At 45.4% G+C, this 16,614-nt stretch overlaps 1 protein-coding gene across 6 annotated transcripts in view; it reads right to left on the minus strand.

Annotated features, from left to right (window-relative positions):
- The window catches only part of DCAF4 (DDB1 and CUL4 associated factor 4), a 29,627-nt gene extending 14,491 nt beyond the window's left edge, over positions 1–15,136 (minus strand). For 4 of the 6 annotated variants that reach the window (XM_027571639.2, XM_027571635.2, XM_027571641.2 and 1 more), the window contains exons 1-4: positions 15,000–15,136; positions 2,860–2,956; positions 624–727; positions 49–206 (exon numbers count right to left, since the gene is read on the minus strand). In XM_027571639.2, coding sequence (XP_027427440.1) covers positions 49–206; positions 624–727; positions 2,860–2,948 — 351 coding nt within the window. In that variant the 5' untranslated portion in view covers positions 2,949–2,956; positions 15,000–15,136. Of the gene's footprint in view, positions 1–48; positions 207–623; positions 728–2,859; positions 2,957–3,193; positions 5,740–14,999 lie in introns of those variants that run through there. The other 2 variants (XM_027571638.2, XM_027571636.2) reach the window with 2 other exon arrangements.
- Positions 15,137–16,614: the final 1,478 nt, after the last annotated feature.

The raw sequence follows: 16,614 nt of genomic DNA on the forward strand, positions 1-16,614 counted from the left end.
CATCACCAGCGGAGGGGACAGGGTGGCCACCAGGAGTGCGGAGCCCACCTTTTTCTGCTTGTCTTCTTCCTCCAGTAGCTGCAGCCTTTTGCTTTCCATCTCCTTCTGCCGGATGCCCTCCTTTGTGAGGGGGTTGCAGTTGTTATGTCCAGGGAGCAAGCGGAAGTATCGTTTCTTTTCAGGGTCAAAGTAATACCCTGGCAGATCTTTTAGTCAAAAGAAATGAAATCCATTTCAACTTAGAACACTGCACGGACCCACCTCTGAAGGATCCCAGGGGCCTGTCCACCCCACCCCACAGACGTCTGTCTGTTCTGAGGGGCAGGAAGTGGGCTAACGTTGTTAGTCACCATCCTGTGTCCATGGGGGGAGCCGTCTGCCTCAGGATCCCCATTCCTGACACAGCCAGGATGTTTAGTTAGTGTTTCAATTTGCTCCAGAATTTCCTCCAAGCCGGGAAAGGGCTGGTGACCCACATGGAGTGTACCCACGTGCAAGCGAAGACACACAGGGCTAAGAAGGGCAGCCCAAGCAGATGTAACCAGATGATGAGGCGGGACAAGGTTTCATCTTTCCCCACAGGCAGGGCCACAGGAGGTCTACTGTCCAACAGACGGCCTCACCTGGCACGGAAGAACTCCCTGCTGTGCCGGATGAGGTCGATGGGGCCTCGTCATCGCCAACGTGGCCAGAATCCCGTGAGCTTTGCCGTGTCACTGAGTTACCCCTGTTGACACACAGTCATAGTAACTCACAGTGAACGGCTGGAGTCCTAGTCATTCTGTGACCGTAGGGCCCTACAGGGGTCAGTTCAGGCAGTTCCATGGCCTTCACCCCAGCCCTCTGACCCTTCTGACTACCTGGGGAGCCCTGACCTCTCCCTTCTCCTTGAAGGCAGTTTACCTACTTCAAATATACAAAAGTTAGGACAAGGTTCTGGTTCCTCATCCTTAACAGGATGTGTGTCACAGCGAGTCCCTTTCCTTATCTCCTCACTTGAGCATTTTGTAAGGTCTTTTTGAAATTTCCAGATGAAAAGAGGAATAATCTTTGCCAATAAGAATATTACCAGCTGGGCTCATTTGTCAGTTCAACAACAGTTACAAGGTCAGGTGCATTTTATTCTTTACTGGATTTAGCAATACAAAGGGTTTAAATTTTACTTGGGCATACCACCTTACAGATGGAGAAACGGGGGTTCAGGGCACAGAGGTGATTTGCTCAGTTAATACCGGGATAGAGCCATGGTTTAAACACTTGATTTGCAAAGCTACAAGCAGCTTCTGTGGCAATTACAGGCTGAAGGATATAATGACAGAGCAAAACACCTAATTTTAGAATCCTGACAAAATGTGCTTTAAAATCAAGAACTTCCTCCCCATCCCCCCAAAGGAATACAAATTGAATTAAGTATGCTGAAGGAATGAAAGAACTTTCTCTTTTGTCTGTAAATACTAACTGTACAGTTTCAGAGAAAATTATTTATTCTCCCTTTTTATGGCCTAGAGCTTTCTGAGGCAGCTCATGTGTAATCAGCAGCAAGAGGAGGAAGGATTAAGTGTCACAACAAATGTCTACATTTCTAGTCCAAGGACTGCTGCTCCATTCTTTCCACACAGAGCCCAGAAGGTGGCTGCCCAGCGTGTTTCCACATGACTCTGCCAAAGCAGAGTTGAGACTCTCTTCTTGCACAGATCACATTTTGCTACACATTGTACTCTTGTGGGAAGGCCTGGGGCCCAAAAAATATCCATGGTTCTCCTTACAAAACACACAAACATTGGGCACTGTCCTGATCGTTCTACAATATGGGTCAAATCTGCGACTCTGGCTTAGAGTAATAGATTTTATTCTGCCCCTAATGAGGCCCACCATGTATGAAGGGCCTACTCAGAGCCAAGCAGCCCATCAGAGGCTCTCCATGCAGTATTGCAAACCTCGTAAGTATTAGCTCTCTTTTGTATAAGAGTGACTCACAGTGATTAACTTGCCCAAATTCATATAGGAGAAGGCAGAATGTCAAATCTGGACCTCCTAATTCTGAAGCCCCATTCTTTCCACAACATTTGGCTGGTTTTTGTTACTGTTTAGGTTCACCTGTTCTAGAGAAGCATCTTGGTATTTGTTATCTTCTGACCCTGTACCTAGAAATCTGTCCATTTTAGGAGGGGGTCTGAAGTGTGGAAGAGTTTTGAAATTGGCATGTGGGCCTCTTCTGGTGCAAAGACTTTTGCACGAAGGAAATACAATCTAGTCTCAGCACAAGGTAACCTGCGCACACCAAGAGAGGACACTTCCTCACAGTCCAGGGCCAACAGGACTTCTGGCCATAAGAACAGTAAGTTGAAAGTGGAAAATGTTTGCTCTGGGGACTTCGACTCAGTATAGACTAGGTTTTACTTTCTAAGCAAGGCAGTGGGTACATGATGTTCACTGTATTATTCTGTATACACTTTTGTGTTTATTAAATACAATATGATATATTTATTCTTTCTAAGGATTTAGGTTGAATTAATGAAATTAGGTCTCCAGGAAGCTATTTTCATTGGCTGGGAAAAAAGGGAGAGAGACAGAAAAAGTGTACAAACTAGAAAAATAGCTTTCCAGTTCTATCTGACACTGTCTACTCCTAAGCCTCTGGCTAATGCTCTGGCCAGAGGTCATGGTCACTCTGAAGAGAAAGAGCGTGGCCATATCTCCTCACTACTCCAAGTGCAGCAGGCGGGCTGACTTGCAGCAGCAGCCGCCCCCCTCAGGCCCTGCGTTGCGGTGACAGCCCTGGTGACTCGTGCACCTGAGGCCACCGCGCACCTGAAGGGCCACCACAGGGCTCGAGTGGTCCTGGGTAGCAGCACTTGCCTCTCATCAGAACCCTGTTGTCTGAACCGAGGGTTCTGCTGGTTGCTCCTTCTCCCATGTCTTCTATTCTGCCAGCTGTTTTTGTGCATTTCTTCTCCTAAAAGAGAAAAAAAAGCAAGTTCACATGCAAATGTGTGTGTGGGCGCACGCGCATGCACGTGCTTTTCTGTCTGCTTGATAGCTCCCTCATGCTCAGAGCTAGGCAAGGGAATGGCCCGACTTGGGTTCTCACCAGAGTCACCACACCATGCCTCGCCTGTAAGGGCTGCCTCCAGGTGGAGACAGCGATGAGACCCCAGGCTTCTGGAGCCACTTCTCCAGCTGCAGTTCTTACCTCACAGTTGACCACCTGGCCTGCCAATCTGCCGACCTCTGCTTCCTTGAGTCACTGTGTGAGGTGATGACAGAGTCTCACAAGTACTTTAGAAGACAGCTGAAGCTGGCAATGAGAACTCTTAGGTTATTCTTCTTTCTTTTCTTTACCAGATAATACCAGAGCATATAATTTTTCTTTCAATCCACACACATCCCTATTCATAGAGAATAGCTGACAGTGAGCACTTTCTCCTACACAATTCCAGCACTGAGCAGGGAAAACTGTGAACACAGTTAAACAAGGGCCCGTGTGTAGGACTTCTCAACGTGCTTTATAAAGGTTTTAGCTTCCCGAAGCAAGCTGTTAAAGGGACAGATGTGCACATGCATTTTTTTTTTCTTAAGTAAGGAATGAGAAAAAAACACTTCTTACTGATATTGCCATAATATTTCAGGTGGCTTTTTCAAGTCTTATCTTGTATAGCCTGAATCCATCACTTAACTGCCAGTTTCAACATTGGGAATCACATTAAGAGTTCTTAAACAGACCAAAATGGCACATGGACCAGCTGCTGTGAGTTCCACGCCTTCCCAATGCCTGATTTTTTTCCCCCACTCACAGGAGACAGTGATGACATCTTACTGAATGTGCTTTTATTTATTTTTTACTGAATATACTTTAAAACTACATTCAAATGCCATAACAAAATTAGAGAAACATTTCTAGGGCTGAATGAAACCCAAGAATAGATGAGAAAACTATTCGCCTTTATTTCCCAACTTCTCCTTCTGAGTGGGGAATGCCTGTTGGCATCAGAGCACCAGAAGTCTGGACTCCCGGTCCAGTACTTACCCCAACATTTTGCGAATTCTGTAACCAAGTCCTCAGTGTGCTTGCTTCAGACAGTTAGTCTGCCTCCCCCACGGGGCACTTCCACAACCTGGACTACTTGCACCAGACGCTCTCCAGTCCCGTGCCAGGATTAATAAGCACCACTGAAGAAAAGCATGTAGCTGTGCTGAGGTGGAGCTATGAGAAATGTCTTATTTTCATCCCCTGATGAATTAAATGACTTTAGTTATTCCTAGTCTGCTGACAGCTCAGGGTGTTAACCCTGTCCCAACATACCCCTTTCCGCTTTCTTCCAGTCCTCCTTCCCTGCTGGCAGAGCTCCCTACCTCACAGAGAAGAGAGATGTTGCCAGGTATGAATACTCCCAACTTCCCTCGCTTCCCTTCGGCAAATACCTGCCTTTAATATTTCCAGTGCTCTTCCCGCTTATCTTGGAGAAACGGGTGTCCTTGTGCCTTTTCCTGGCAAACCCGTCCCACCTGTCATTGCTCTCACTCCTTCTCAGGCCCTACAGATACCTTTCCCGTATGTTTAACCAACTTCCCCTGTCCTTACCTCACCTATGGACACGCTCAGGGTTTTCATTTGTCTGTGCTTCATCTCGGACCCAAACAGAAGAGGATACCCTGAGCATGTGGTCTATGTGCACACATCCCACTGCTTGTTTCCCAGTCACTCCTCAACCCACTGCAGTCAGGGCTCCTCCGCCGCCTTTCTGCTCAAATGCTCTTGTGAGGGGTTTAACTAATGATCCCCCTACCTGCCAAAGTTAGTGATCTCTCCTTATCTAGCCCTCACTCCTAAAACATGTGATGCCACAAAGCTTCCCTCTTCCTTTGGCTTCTGGAATAGCTTTCTCTTGGGTCACCTGCCCTGTTATCTGTTTTCTACTGTTCTGTCCTAGATCCTCTTCTTTCATACATATACCATCTCACCTGCCAACACAGGTTCATCTCCAACGCCTGGCGTCCCTCCTGGGCAGGGCATCAACGTCTTCTACCGCCACTCCTCCTTCCACAGCGACAGCAGACTCAGCAGGTTCAGAGCCCAGAGTCTCTCCCTAGTTCCCTGTGTGCTCTTGTGCCTATCCATATTTCCCTTCTCTGTAAACACCACTGCTGCCCTCACCCCTGTCCAATAGTATAATAACCTTATTCACTTTCCTAAGCAACCCATTTCATGGCTCCTGGACACCACATGCACGGGTCTCCCTAAGGATCAATTACCTTAATCTTTATTTACGAATAAAGTTGTATTTACTAACTAGTTAAGTTACAAGCTAAGAGGCACTATGCAGAGGAAGGGAAATAGGGCCAGTGTTAAGAAAACTGGTAAGAAAAAGAAGCCATATTGACCTAAAGATTATTATTAGCAACTCTATAAAAAGATAAAAATTTCTCTAGATTGCACATTCTGTACACAGGACTTCAGTTTGCTTTAATTATGAAATAATGCAGGACTACAGTGAAGAACACACATAATGGTAAGTCAAAGGCTTCAGATCAGGAGGCAGGAGCATGGCACGCCTGCACCATTATCCTCAAAAGCGGGGCGCAAAATCAAGGACATAGTAAATAATGAAATAACTAGTGACTGCTGATTTTGGAACATTTCTAAACCACAAACTCACACAAGCACAGGATCAGGTACTGCAACACAAGAAGAGGCTGACGACATTAACTGATTTAATAAGCATGGTCAAGCCAAAGTCATTTAAAAAAGTCACGATAGGGGCGCCTGGGTGGCTCAGTTGGTTAAGCGACTGCCTTCGGCTCAGGTCATGATCCTGGAGTCCCAGGATCGAGTCCCGCATCGGGCTCCCTGCTCGGCAGGGAGTCTGCTTCTCCCTCTGACCCTATCCCCTCTGATGTGCTCTCTCTCTCTCATTCTCTCTCTCTCAAATAAATAAATAAAATCTTTAAAAAAAAAATAAATAAATAAAAAAGTCACGATAAATAGAAGTTGACTGAACACAGAAAGGGTTAGAGTGGGATGAAATGATACCTTTTCGTACTTTTAAGCCTATTTCAGGGGTGGGGAGAGTGTCTTCCCCTAATGCAGACATAGTTCACTCTCAGTATCCACTTTATGCATTATGCTTGCCCTTATCACTCTGTACTAAACTCTGTACTCCCATCTCATATGAGGTGTAATGTAAATTCTCTAAGCAAAGATCTTGCCTTGTTCCTTCTGTTCCTAATACCCATGACCTAGTTGGTTCTCAGTAAATGTTCACTGAACTAAACAAACAAACCCAAACAACCCCACAGCTACTTTAAAAGCCCAGGTAGCCCCTTTCTGCTCTAGGCATTTTCATTTGCTATTCAACACAGATTTACAGAGGGCCCACTGGGCCCTGGGGAGCAGGCAGAGATAAATAAACTGTGGTTCCCATTATCAAGACACTTACTGATCACCAGGGACACAGTCGTGAATGAACCGATTCCTGCAGTGCCTCGTAAGTGAAGACCCAGGTCTCTCCAGGTGTAGCAAAGGAGGAGAGTCATTCTTTGAGTGGAAGGGCTGGAGGAGAGACAGAGTCTGAACTGCAGCTGGAAGAATGAGTGTCAGGCAAGGGGGTGAGGAAAGGGGCCTGCAAGCAGTTTGGTATGGCCAGAGCCTAAAGTACAAGGGGTTGGGGGATTGAAGCTGGAAAGGGAGGCAGGGCCAGCCCATGAGGGCTCTGACAGGATTAGACACACACGTTGGAAAGGGCACTTTACAGGCAGCAGAGAGAATAAGCTGGAAGTTAAGGACTGCTGCAGCAAGCTAGGGGAGATGAACCTTCCCACTATGGAAGTGACACTTGGGACAGAGGATCCTGAATTTAGAAACACTCAGGAGGTGAATTTCATGGGAGAGGTGGAGACAGAGAAGTGAAGAACCAGTAAGTGACTGACTGGTAGGGTCCTGACCTGGGAGACCAAGATTAAGGACAGAGAGCAGTTTGGGGGAGAGAAGGGAATCAGTCTCATTTTGAACAAACCAATCTCAAGATGCCTGTAGAACACCAAGGCAGGCAACTGTAAACAAGCTCTGGGAATCCAGAGAGGAAACAAGGCTAAGGATATAGATTTGAAAGTCATCAACACATGGTGACAAAGACTCAGACAAATGTAGATCCAAAGCCAAATATATAGTGAGGCTTTGATTTCAAAATTAGAGATAGTTTTATTGGATAGTAATAGGAAATCCAGCACGTATCAGTTTTTAGATCAGTGTGTCTTAATGAGGACAATTTTATCCACCAGGAGACATGTGACAACGATGGGAGACATTTTTGTTTGTCACAACTTGGGGGGGGAGGAGGTGGGGCTGGTGGTGGCTGCTATTGCCATTTAGTGAGAAAAGGCCATTGATGCTTACCATCTCACAATACACTGCGCGTTAATCCAGCAATAGTGCTCAGGTGGAGAAACTCTATTCTTACTAGAAGTGCTAACAATTTGCTGGATCAAATGCTGAATCCCGGCTCCTTTGGAGCTGCTCTGCCAGGCAGGTATTAAGATGTGTTGTGAAAGGCTGGACCTGGCTTTGCCTTTCAGAGAATCTTTTAAGTACTTGAAGGAGTAAACAAAAATAATTTCTGAGAGGCCATTATTCTGGAAAGACAATGTTAATCTCAAACAAATAAACATGATTTAACTTTTTGGAAAATGACCAGGCAATACTTATCAAGTAATTTAAAAATTACTTCTTTTGGGAATTGATCCTAAAAAAATAATCCAAAAGATTATAAAAATTACTACAACTTTCCAATCACTTTATGGGGCTAGTATTACCCTGTTACCAAAACCAAAGACATCACAAGAAAACTATATATTGGGGTGCCTGGGTGGCTCAGTCGTTGAGTGTCTGCCTTCAGCTCAGGTCATGATCCCAGCGTCCTGGGATCGAGCCCCGCCATCAGGCTTGCTCCGCGGGAAGCCTGCTTCTCCCTCTCCCACTCCCGCTGCTTGTGTTCCCTGTCTCGCTGTGTCTCTTTCTGTCAAATAAATAAATAAAATCTTAAAAAAAAAAAGAAAGAAAACTATATATCAATATATCTAGGACACAGACACACAAAATACTAGCAAACCCTATCCAAAAGCATATGAAAAGGATTATACACGAGCAGCAAGCAGGATTTATCCCAGGAATACAAGGCTGATTCAACATAGGAGATCAATCACTGTAATACAGCATACTAATAGAATAAATGTAGGGGAAAACCCCATGTGATTATCTCAAAAGATGCAGAAAAAGCATTGGGTAAAATCCAATGGCCTCTCATGATTAAAAACTAGGAATAGAAGGTAACTTCCTCAACTTGATAAAGGGCATCTACAAGAAACTCAAAGCTAACATACTTTATGGTGAAAAAGTACAAGCTCCACCCCCCCCACCCCCAAGTCAGGAACGAGACGAGGATGTCTGTTCTCACCACTTCTATTCAACACTAAACTGGAAGTTCTAGCCAGGGGCCATTAGTCAAGAAAAATAGATAAAAGACACTCAAACAGGAAAAGAAAAAGTAAAACTACTTCTATTTGTAGATGGCATGATCTTATATATAGAAAATCCTAAAGAATCCACAGTAAAACTATTAGAAGTGATAGATACATCAGTTAAAGTTTTAGGATACAATCTGAAAATGAAATTAAAGAAAACAATTCCATTTACAGTAACATCAAAAATAATAAATTACTTAGGGATACATATAATAAGGTAAATGGGTAACTTGTATATTGAAACTACAAAAGAAACTATAAAGCACTATGAAAGAAATTAAAGAGGACCTAAATAAATGGAAAAACATCCATGTCAGGAATTGGAAGACTTAAGATGGCCTCCAAACTGATCTAGAGATTTAATGCAATCCCTATCAAAATTCCAATTGCTATTTTTTGAGGAATGGACAAGTTGATCCTAAAATTCACATGGAAATGGCAAGGGGCCCAAAATAGTTAAAAAAAAAAAAAAGTTGAGATAGAGCAAAGTTGGAGGACTCACACTTCCCAATTTCAACTTACTACAGAGTTATAGTAATTAAGGCAATGTAGTAGTGGCACAAAGACAAAAGTGTAGATCACTGGAGTAGAACTGAGAGTCCAGAAATAAACCCACAATATCTCTGGCCAATTGATTTTTAAAAAAATTTTAAAAGTGGGCTCTACACCCAATGTGGGGCTTGAACTCACGACCCTGAGATTAAGAGTCACATGCTCTACTAATTGAGCCAGCCAGGTGCCCCCCAATTGGTTTCTGAAAAAGGTGCCAAGACTACTCAGTGGGCGAAAGAATAATATTTTCAACCGCTAGGACAACTGGATATCCACCTGCAAAAGAGTGAATTTGAATCCCTACTTCACATCATATATAAAAATTAACTCTAATGGATCCAATATCTAAAACTATAAAACTTAAAAAAAGATTTTTTTAGAGAAAGAGAGAGAGTGTGAGCATGAGCAGGAGGGGCAGAGGGAGAGGGAGAGGAATCCCAAGTAGACTCCATACTAAGTGCAGAGCTCCACACAGGGCTTGATCCCACAACCCTGAGATCATGACCTGAGCTGAAACCAAGAATTGGATGCTTAACTGACTGCACCACCCAGGTGCCCCTAAAACTATAAAACTCTTAGAAGAAAATAAAGATATAAATCATCATGATCATGGATTAAGTAATGGTTCCTTAGAACACCTGAAGCACAAGGAAAAAATAAATTGGACTTCATCAAAATTAAAAACTTGTGTGCATCAAAGGGCACTATTAAAAAAGGTAAAGGCAAAAAAAAAGTGAAAAGACAACTCACAAAACGGAAGAAAATCATTTTTATATTTTTAAAAGATTTATTTATTTGAGAGAGAGAGGGAGAGAGACAGCATGTGCGCAAGTGGGGGAGAGGAGAGGGAGAAAGGGAGAAAAAGAATCTCAAGCAGACTCACTTCTGAGTGCAGAGCCCAACAAAGGGCTCGATCTCACGATCCCAAGATCACGACCTGAGCCGAAATCAAGAGTCAGGCGCTTAACCCACTGAGCCACCCTGGCGTCCCAGGAAAATTATTTTTACATCATATATTTGATAAGGGTCTAATATCCAGAACATATAAACAACAGGGAAAATAACCCAATTAAATAATAATAAAATTTGAACACATTTTTTTTCAGAGACATACAAATGTCCACTTAGAATGTGAGAAGATGCTCCACATCGTTAGTCACTAAGTAGATGCGAATCAAAACCACAGTAAGATACCACTTCATACCTACTAGGGTGGCTGCAATAAAAAAAAAAGCAGGTAATGACAATATTGGTGAGGATGTGGAGAGACCTCATACATTGCTGGTGGAAGGGAAAATGCAGCAGCCACTTTGGAAAACAGTTTGGCAGTTCCTCAAAAGGTTCAACAATTACCACATGACCTAGCAAAATCCAGCAGAAATGAAAACATAAGGCTATATAAACATTTGGACAGTACCATTCATAGCAGCATTATTCATAATTGCCCCAAAGTAGAAACAACCTAAATTTCCATCAACTGATGAATGGATAAACAAAACGTGCCAGAACCGCACAAAAGAGTTCAATCAGGAAGAGTGAAGTACTGATGCGTGCTACAATGTGGACAAACCTTGAAAGCGTTAAGCTAAGTGAAAGAAGCCAGACACAAAAGGATGGCACAAAAGGCCACATGTTGTATGAATCAATGTACATGAAACCTCCAGAGTAGGCAAATCCAGATACAGAGAGGGCGGGGAGGAACGAGGGGGGGAAGAAGTGGTTTCCAAGGGGCTGGAAGTAGGGGAAGAGAAGGCAGAGAATGGGGAATAACTAACTGGCACAAAGATCCCTCCACTCCCAAATATTCCTTTTGAAAGAAGCTTGTTGGGAGTCTATTTTTCTGTTATGAGTAAGTGCTTTTCCCAGTCACCCCAAATTACTTTATAAAGGCTCTGATTAAATTGTTTTATATTTTTAGGAATAAGAGTCACTGTTATATCCTTTCATTACCTAGGTGGTAGCTTAGTAAAATGTTTATAGAACTTTAAGTGATTTATAATGTTCCATGTGTACCTGTTTATGTTTTCATGCCACCAAATTTTTAGCTTTGGTACCAAAAGCAATAGTCACATATATAATACTTCACTATGACAGTTTTGTTTTAGAACCAGAATCAGGTTGAATGTGACTTTTATTTAAGATTCATGCCTGCGCGTTCATAAAACACTGATACACGTCACAAGGTAAGAGGTTAAAATGGGTATGTAATATTTTTTGAAACCTTCATTTTAGGTCAGCACAAACTTCCTTTATTTTTTTCCCCTATTTTCAGTAGCATTTCTTTTTGAGGTTTAACATAGCAAGCCAGTATAAAGTTTTACAATTCAGTCTAGCAGACCCCCTGACCCAGTTTCACTTTCCCTGGGGTTCAGTTAGCCTCCATCAGATCCAGAAGCAGATGATCCTCCTCCAGATGTATCCTCGGGAGATCAATAACAGTCTAATGCTGTGTCACAATGTCTACAAGTCGTCTCATCGCACAGGCATTTTATCATCTCACATTATCACAAAAAGAGTGAGTATAGAACGATAAGATTTTGAGACAGATCATGTTCACATACCTTTTATCACAGTATATTGTTGTAATTGTTCTTTTTGATTATCAGTTATTGTTGTTCATCTCTTACTGCCTAATTTATGAATTAAACTTTATCACAGGTATGTCTGTATAGGAAAAAAACAGAATATACAGGTTTCGGTACTATCCATGGTTTCAGGCATCCACAGGGGGTTTGGGAATGTGTCCCCCTGGATAAGGGGTACCACTGTAATCCTGGATTCTGAGTCATTTTAAGATGAAAATGGAAACAAGTGTAAGAAAATTAATTTTCTTCTGTAACATCTCAATCATCTGCCTGTTGACCCTTTCTTAGTCGACAGGTGGATACCTTTCCTGTTGCAGATACACACTTAGCTGACACTGATCTCTGGAAACTCTGAATTTGAATTTGTTGTCAGTGAGCCCTCTTGCTTAACTACAGATCCCAAGAGTTAAAACCAGAAATAGCAGGATGCCTAACTCAAGCTCTAACTGAAACCTATTGCTCTAATTTCTAATCATACTTTCTTGAGGCATTGATGAAGAGGTTTTGTAATGACCAGAACATTGTAACCGCCAGGCCAGAAAAGCCCCAACAGCAACAGAATGCCTAGAAAGACCACATCCCACACATCCCCTCCCTGCCCACGATCACGTGATGCACACATACCAAACCCCCAACCTGTGATCACACACTCTCTGTTCTTTGGCACGTACCCCTCTGAACCTCTCCCTATAAAACTCTAGGTATCCAACTCGTGGGCTGAGAGGTCAGTTAAGGCTTGAGTCTGCCACCTCCTCTGGCTGCTGGCACCTGAAATAAATTTCTCTTTCTCTTTTCCAAACCCTGGTCTCGAGTTACTGGCTTCTTTTGCGATGAGTTTATCCGAGTTTGTTCGGCAACAGCGTTGGCAAACCTAGCCAGGAGCTGTGCTTTTGATTTGTCCAGCTCCCTCGGTATTCCTGGGGATGGAGCACTTGGCCTCACAGTGCACAAAAGCTTTCCTTTTGGTTTCCGGAGTTACTGGCTGAGCCAGATCACTGGGTAACATTCTTACGTTATCTAAATGAGGTTGATGATCTAGTGGATACCTAGAGCTTCTGAAAAACCTATAAATCTCCCTCATCAACCTTTGGTGCATTTTGGTAGGCAGCAGTGTATACCTCTAACGCTTTGCTTCAGTGCTTTTCAATAGTGCTAAATAAATGCTTTTCAATAGTGATAAAATTGAAATACAGTATTGGTATCCTTTACTCTTTGCTTTTCAGAACTGCCAATAGCTTTCTCCAGACGAAAGCTGTTTGGATAGCATCCACTGTAGCTGCCTGTAATTGGGTTCCGCCCATGAAATAACATGCCCTTCAGATGGGTTTGCAGTCTTGTCCTTCCTAATTCAGTTTAGCTTCTCCATTCTTTGCTGTTGTGTTGCTATGAAGTCATTCCATTTCATTTTTACCTTGGTTGTAAGAGCTTTCAAAGGTTCACCTCCTTTGGCTCCAAGTCTGAACCTCCGCTTGTCGATAATCCTGAGGTTTGGCAAATTCCTGAGTTTTTCAGGCCCTGCTTCAAATCTACAGTCTCTGTTGAGGCCCAGTTGTGGGATCTCATTGGAAGTTGGCTTGACCTGGAAGTCGGGCAGTTCTCCCCACAGGAACGTCCAAGATTTGGCACAGCTCTCCCAAAGGCTTGTGGTTAGAACATCCCACAGTTTCTTGGATAACTGGCTCTCCCCCTCCCCCAAGACGCCTCCTCATGCCAGGGGGCTGTGGGGCAGTCTCTACCTGGGCCTCTGCTCAGCAGGTGTGCTGGGAGCCCAGGGCTGAAATTCAGGGTGGGAAGAGGCTCCATCTCCCCCACCCAAGATCTCAGGTTGGGAGGCCCTGGCAGCTGCGCCTTAACATCTGGTCTGGAGTCCAACAAAGCTCCTCTGAGTTGCCTGGGCCACACTGGGGCCACAGGGTTTCTTTTTGGGGTGATGAAAATGTTCTGGAATAAGATCGTGGTGATAGTCACACAACCTTGTGAATATATTACAACACCCACTGAACTGTACCCTTTAAAATGGTGGATTTTAGGGTATGTGAATTACATCTCAAAAACAAAAAAGATTTACTACAGAAGAACTATAATACTTAAAATCGAGAACATCCTAAAAATCCAACGGGGTAATTACGATTATGGAGACTACTGGATTGTAATACGGAAAATGCTAATGCTGAACGGTTTGTAAAGCCAAATACAAAATGGCCTCTACAAGGAGCTCGCCATGGCCACCTTGAGTTGGTTTTTCTAACTATTTTTACAAATGAGGAAACTGAGGCTTCCAGGACTAAGTATCTTACTCAGCAGGACACAAAGAGTGGAGAAAAAGGAATCCCACCCCTGCTGGTCAGGCCCCCGGGGGTTGGTTACCCACCCAACCCACCGACCACCACAACTGTAATTTCCATTGTTATTTAATACCAGACTTTGGGGGTTCGGAATTTCGTCTGTTTCCTCCAGGAAGTTATCAGTTTTCTTTCCTCCTTGCTGTTTCAGTCAGAAGACAAGGACTGTAGACTACCCCACGCCCATGGTGGGCGGGGGGAAGGGGGTGGTATCACGGTTTCTGAGGTCAGCGGGGCCGGGGCGCGATGAGGCGTCCAGGACCCCGAAGGCACGAGTACGAAAAGGTGGCTTTCTCGCTCACACATGACCCGGTGTGGAGGTTAACTCGGAACGCCTGGGTTCAAACCGGGGCTCTGCTACTGACTAGTTCAGTAGTTACCCCGGACAAGCGAAACCTCACTAGGCCTCTTCCTGCGTCTGACAAAGGTACACCTACCTACCTCACAGGGCTGGTGGGGTTGGGGGGGGGAAACTTAGTTAAGGCTTGTAAAGCAGTTAGCACAGCGCGGAGCAGTCAGTACGCGCTCCAGGTGCGTTAGCTGTTCGCACAACACAAACTTTCAGGGAAACGGCCACCAAAGGTCCGCGCTCCAGCCAGAGGCAGGTGTTGGGTGCTACCTTCAGCAACAGGGCTTAATAAAACGCTCTTTCGGGTCCGACACAGAGCAGCGACACTCGGGGTCCCCCCACGTTCCACCGTTTAGGGCTGCAGAACCGACCCGACAGGACGGGCCGGGCTGTACACGCCCACCGAGCCGGCGCACCCGGAGCTCGCCGGCCCAGCCCCCCATCCACGCCACACTCAGGCCGGCGTTCCACGTGCTCCGCTGCTCCCCGCCCCTTTCTCAGGCCTTCCCCCACGGCCCATCCCACCCCGAGCTCTGACGGAGAGCAGCCGCAGGAGAACTCTAATATTTAAAAGTGAGAACATCCTAAAAATCCAACAGGATAATTACGATTACCGGACTGACGCCAACGGCCACCGCCGAGGCAGACACTTACTTAGTAGACGGTCCTTTCGGCTCACCCTCAGGGCCGGGACCCGCAGGAGTACGGTCTAAGCGGGGAAGGACCCGGAAAGACCACGGTGTAGCGTCTGCCAGTTAGTTGCGTCCGTTTTTTGTGTTGTCGCAGCGGATAGGTCCAGGCGGCCGCCCATTCCTTCTCATTGGACGTGGCTTCTGACTGTCTACGCCAATAGGATGGATCTTAGGGGGAGGGCGGAGATTGGAGCTCGGCTCCGCCCAGGCCAGGCGAGGAGGCCGCGTGTCGGCCTGCGGGTCTGGGGCGGGGCCAAGTACGTTGGGGGCGGGGCCGGGCGCGTTGGGGGCGGGGCCGGGCAGGGTAGGAGGCTGAGTTCTGATCCCCGAAGCTCGGAGGAGGCGGCTTCTTCCGAAGAGGTTGGGTTCCTGACCCAGGAACGGGTACCTTCTCTGTCCACAGCCAACTGATCCAGCCCAGAGTCGTCCTCTCGCCGCCCTGGGCTACTCTCTTTAAACCTGAGACTTGGGGGGAGGAAAGATTTTACTGTGGGAAGGACAAAGGAGTCTCTGAGATGAGGGAGAGAAAACAGGTGGTGACGTCTTGGGCAGTGACCTCAGGTGGCTGAGTCGGGTGACTCTAGGTCTGTATGGCTCCAAGGTGCAGAGGAGCGTGGCCTAAAGGGCCGTCATGGAGGGTCGCTTTTAGGTCTAGTTGTGTTTTCCCGCTTTGTTGTGTGACTTAGGTCAAGTCTCTTCTCTTTTTTTGTGCCTTCATTTCTTCTGTTGTTGAACAATGAAGTTGGTCTGATGTTCTGATGTTCTCTTCAGCGCAAAGTCTGTTCGTACGACTAATATTTCCAGAATGTTCTCTGTGTGCTGTGACTGTTCCAGATATCAGCCGGCAGCTATCAGAACTTCTAGAAGCCTGTGATGGGCACTTGGCCAGAAGTGACAGTTTTGTGAGAAGATCTGGGTTCAAATAGGCCAGGCTTGGGGGGGGGGGGCGAATTAAACAAATAGGCCAAGCTTGGTTGTTGCCACTAGCAGACCTGGCACACCATGTGCCTTATTAATCCAGGGTCCCTGTGAGTGGCTGGACCAATTAGAAAATAGGTCGTGTGGTTTATCAGTTGTATCTCAGTGTGAAAACATTTCAATCAATAATGAAGAAGGTAGAATTTCGGCTCTCAAGGAGTTTACAAACAAATGCAGGGTGTGGAGCGGGGAGAGGTGGTGAGCAGAATGAGAAGTGAGTATAGTCAGAATAAAGCACAGCTTTGTGAAGCTTGAATGGCCCAGAAGAGAAGGCAGACAGAAATTCTAAGCTGAACAAACAACCTCACTGGAAGTCTGTTCAAGGAATAGTGAGGCATTCATTTTGGCTTTATGGGAGGGGAGTCTTGGAAGCAAAACTGGTGGGGTAGGTTGGGTCAAATATCAGGGAAAGGAGCAGGCAGAGGGGACCTCGGAAGGTTTGAAAGTTGGGGAGTGCGGGACTAGAGCTGAGCTTTGGAGAGATCACCCAGGTGGCACAGTGGGAGAGACAGGAGACGACAGATTGTGGAGGCTGGGAGCCTCCTTAGGAGCTTAGTGCAACCACAGTCCCTGTGAGAGGCAGTGAGGGCTGAAGCAGA

This window comes from Zalophus californianus, chromosome 6 (genome assembly GCF_009762305.2).
Source record: "Zalophus californianus isolate mZalCal1 chromosome 6, mZalCal1.pri.v2, whole genome shotgun sequence".
In the NCBI taxonomy this organism is placed as follows: domain Eukaryota; kingdom Metazoa; phylum Chordata; class Mammalia; order Carnivora; family Otariidae; genus Zalophus; species Zalophus californianus.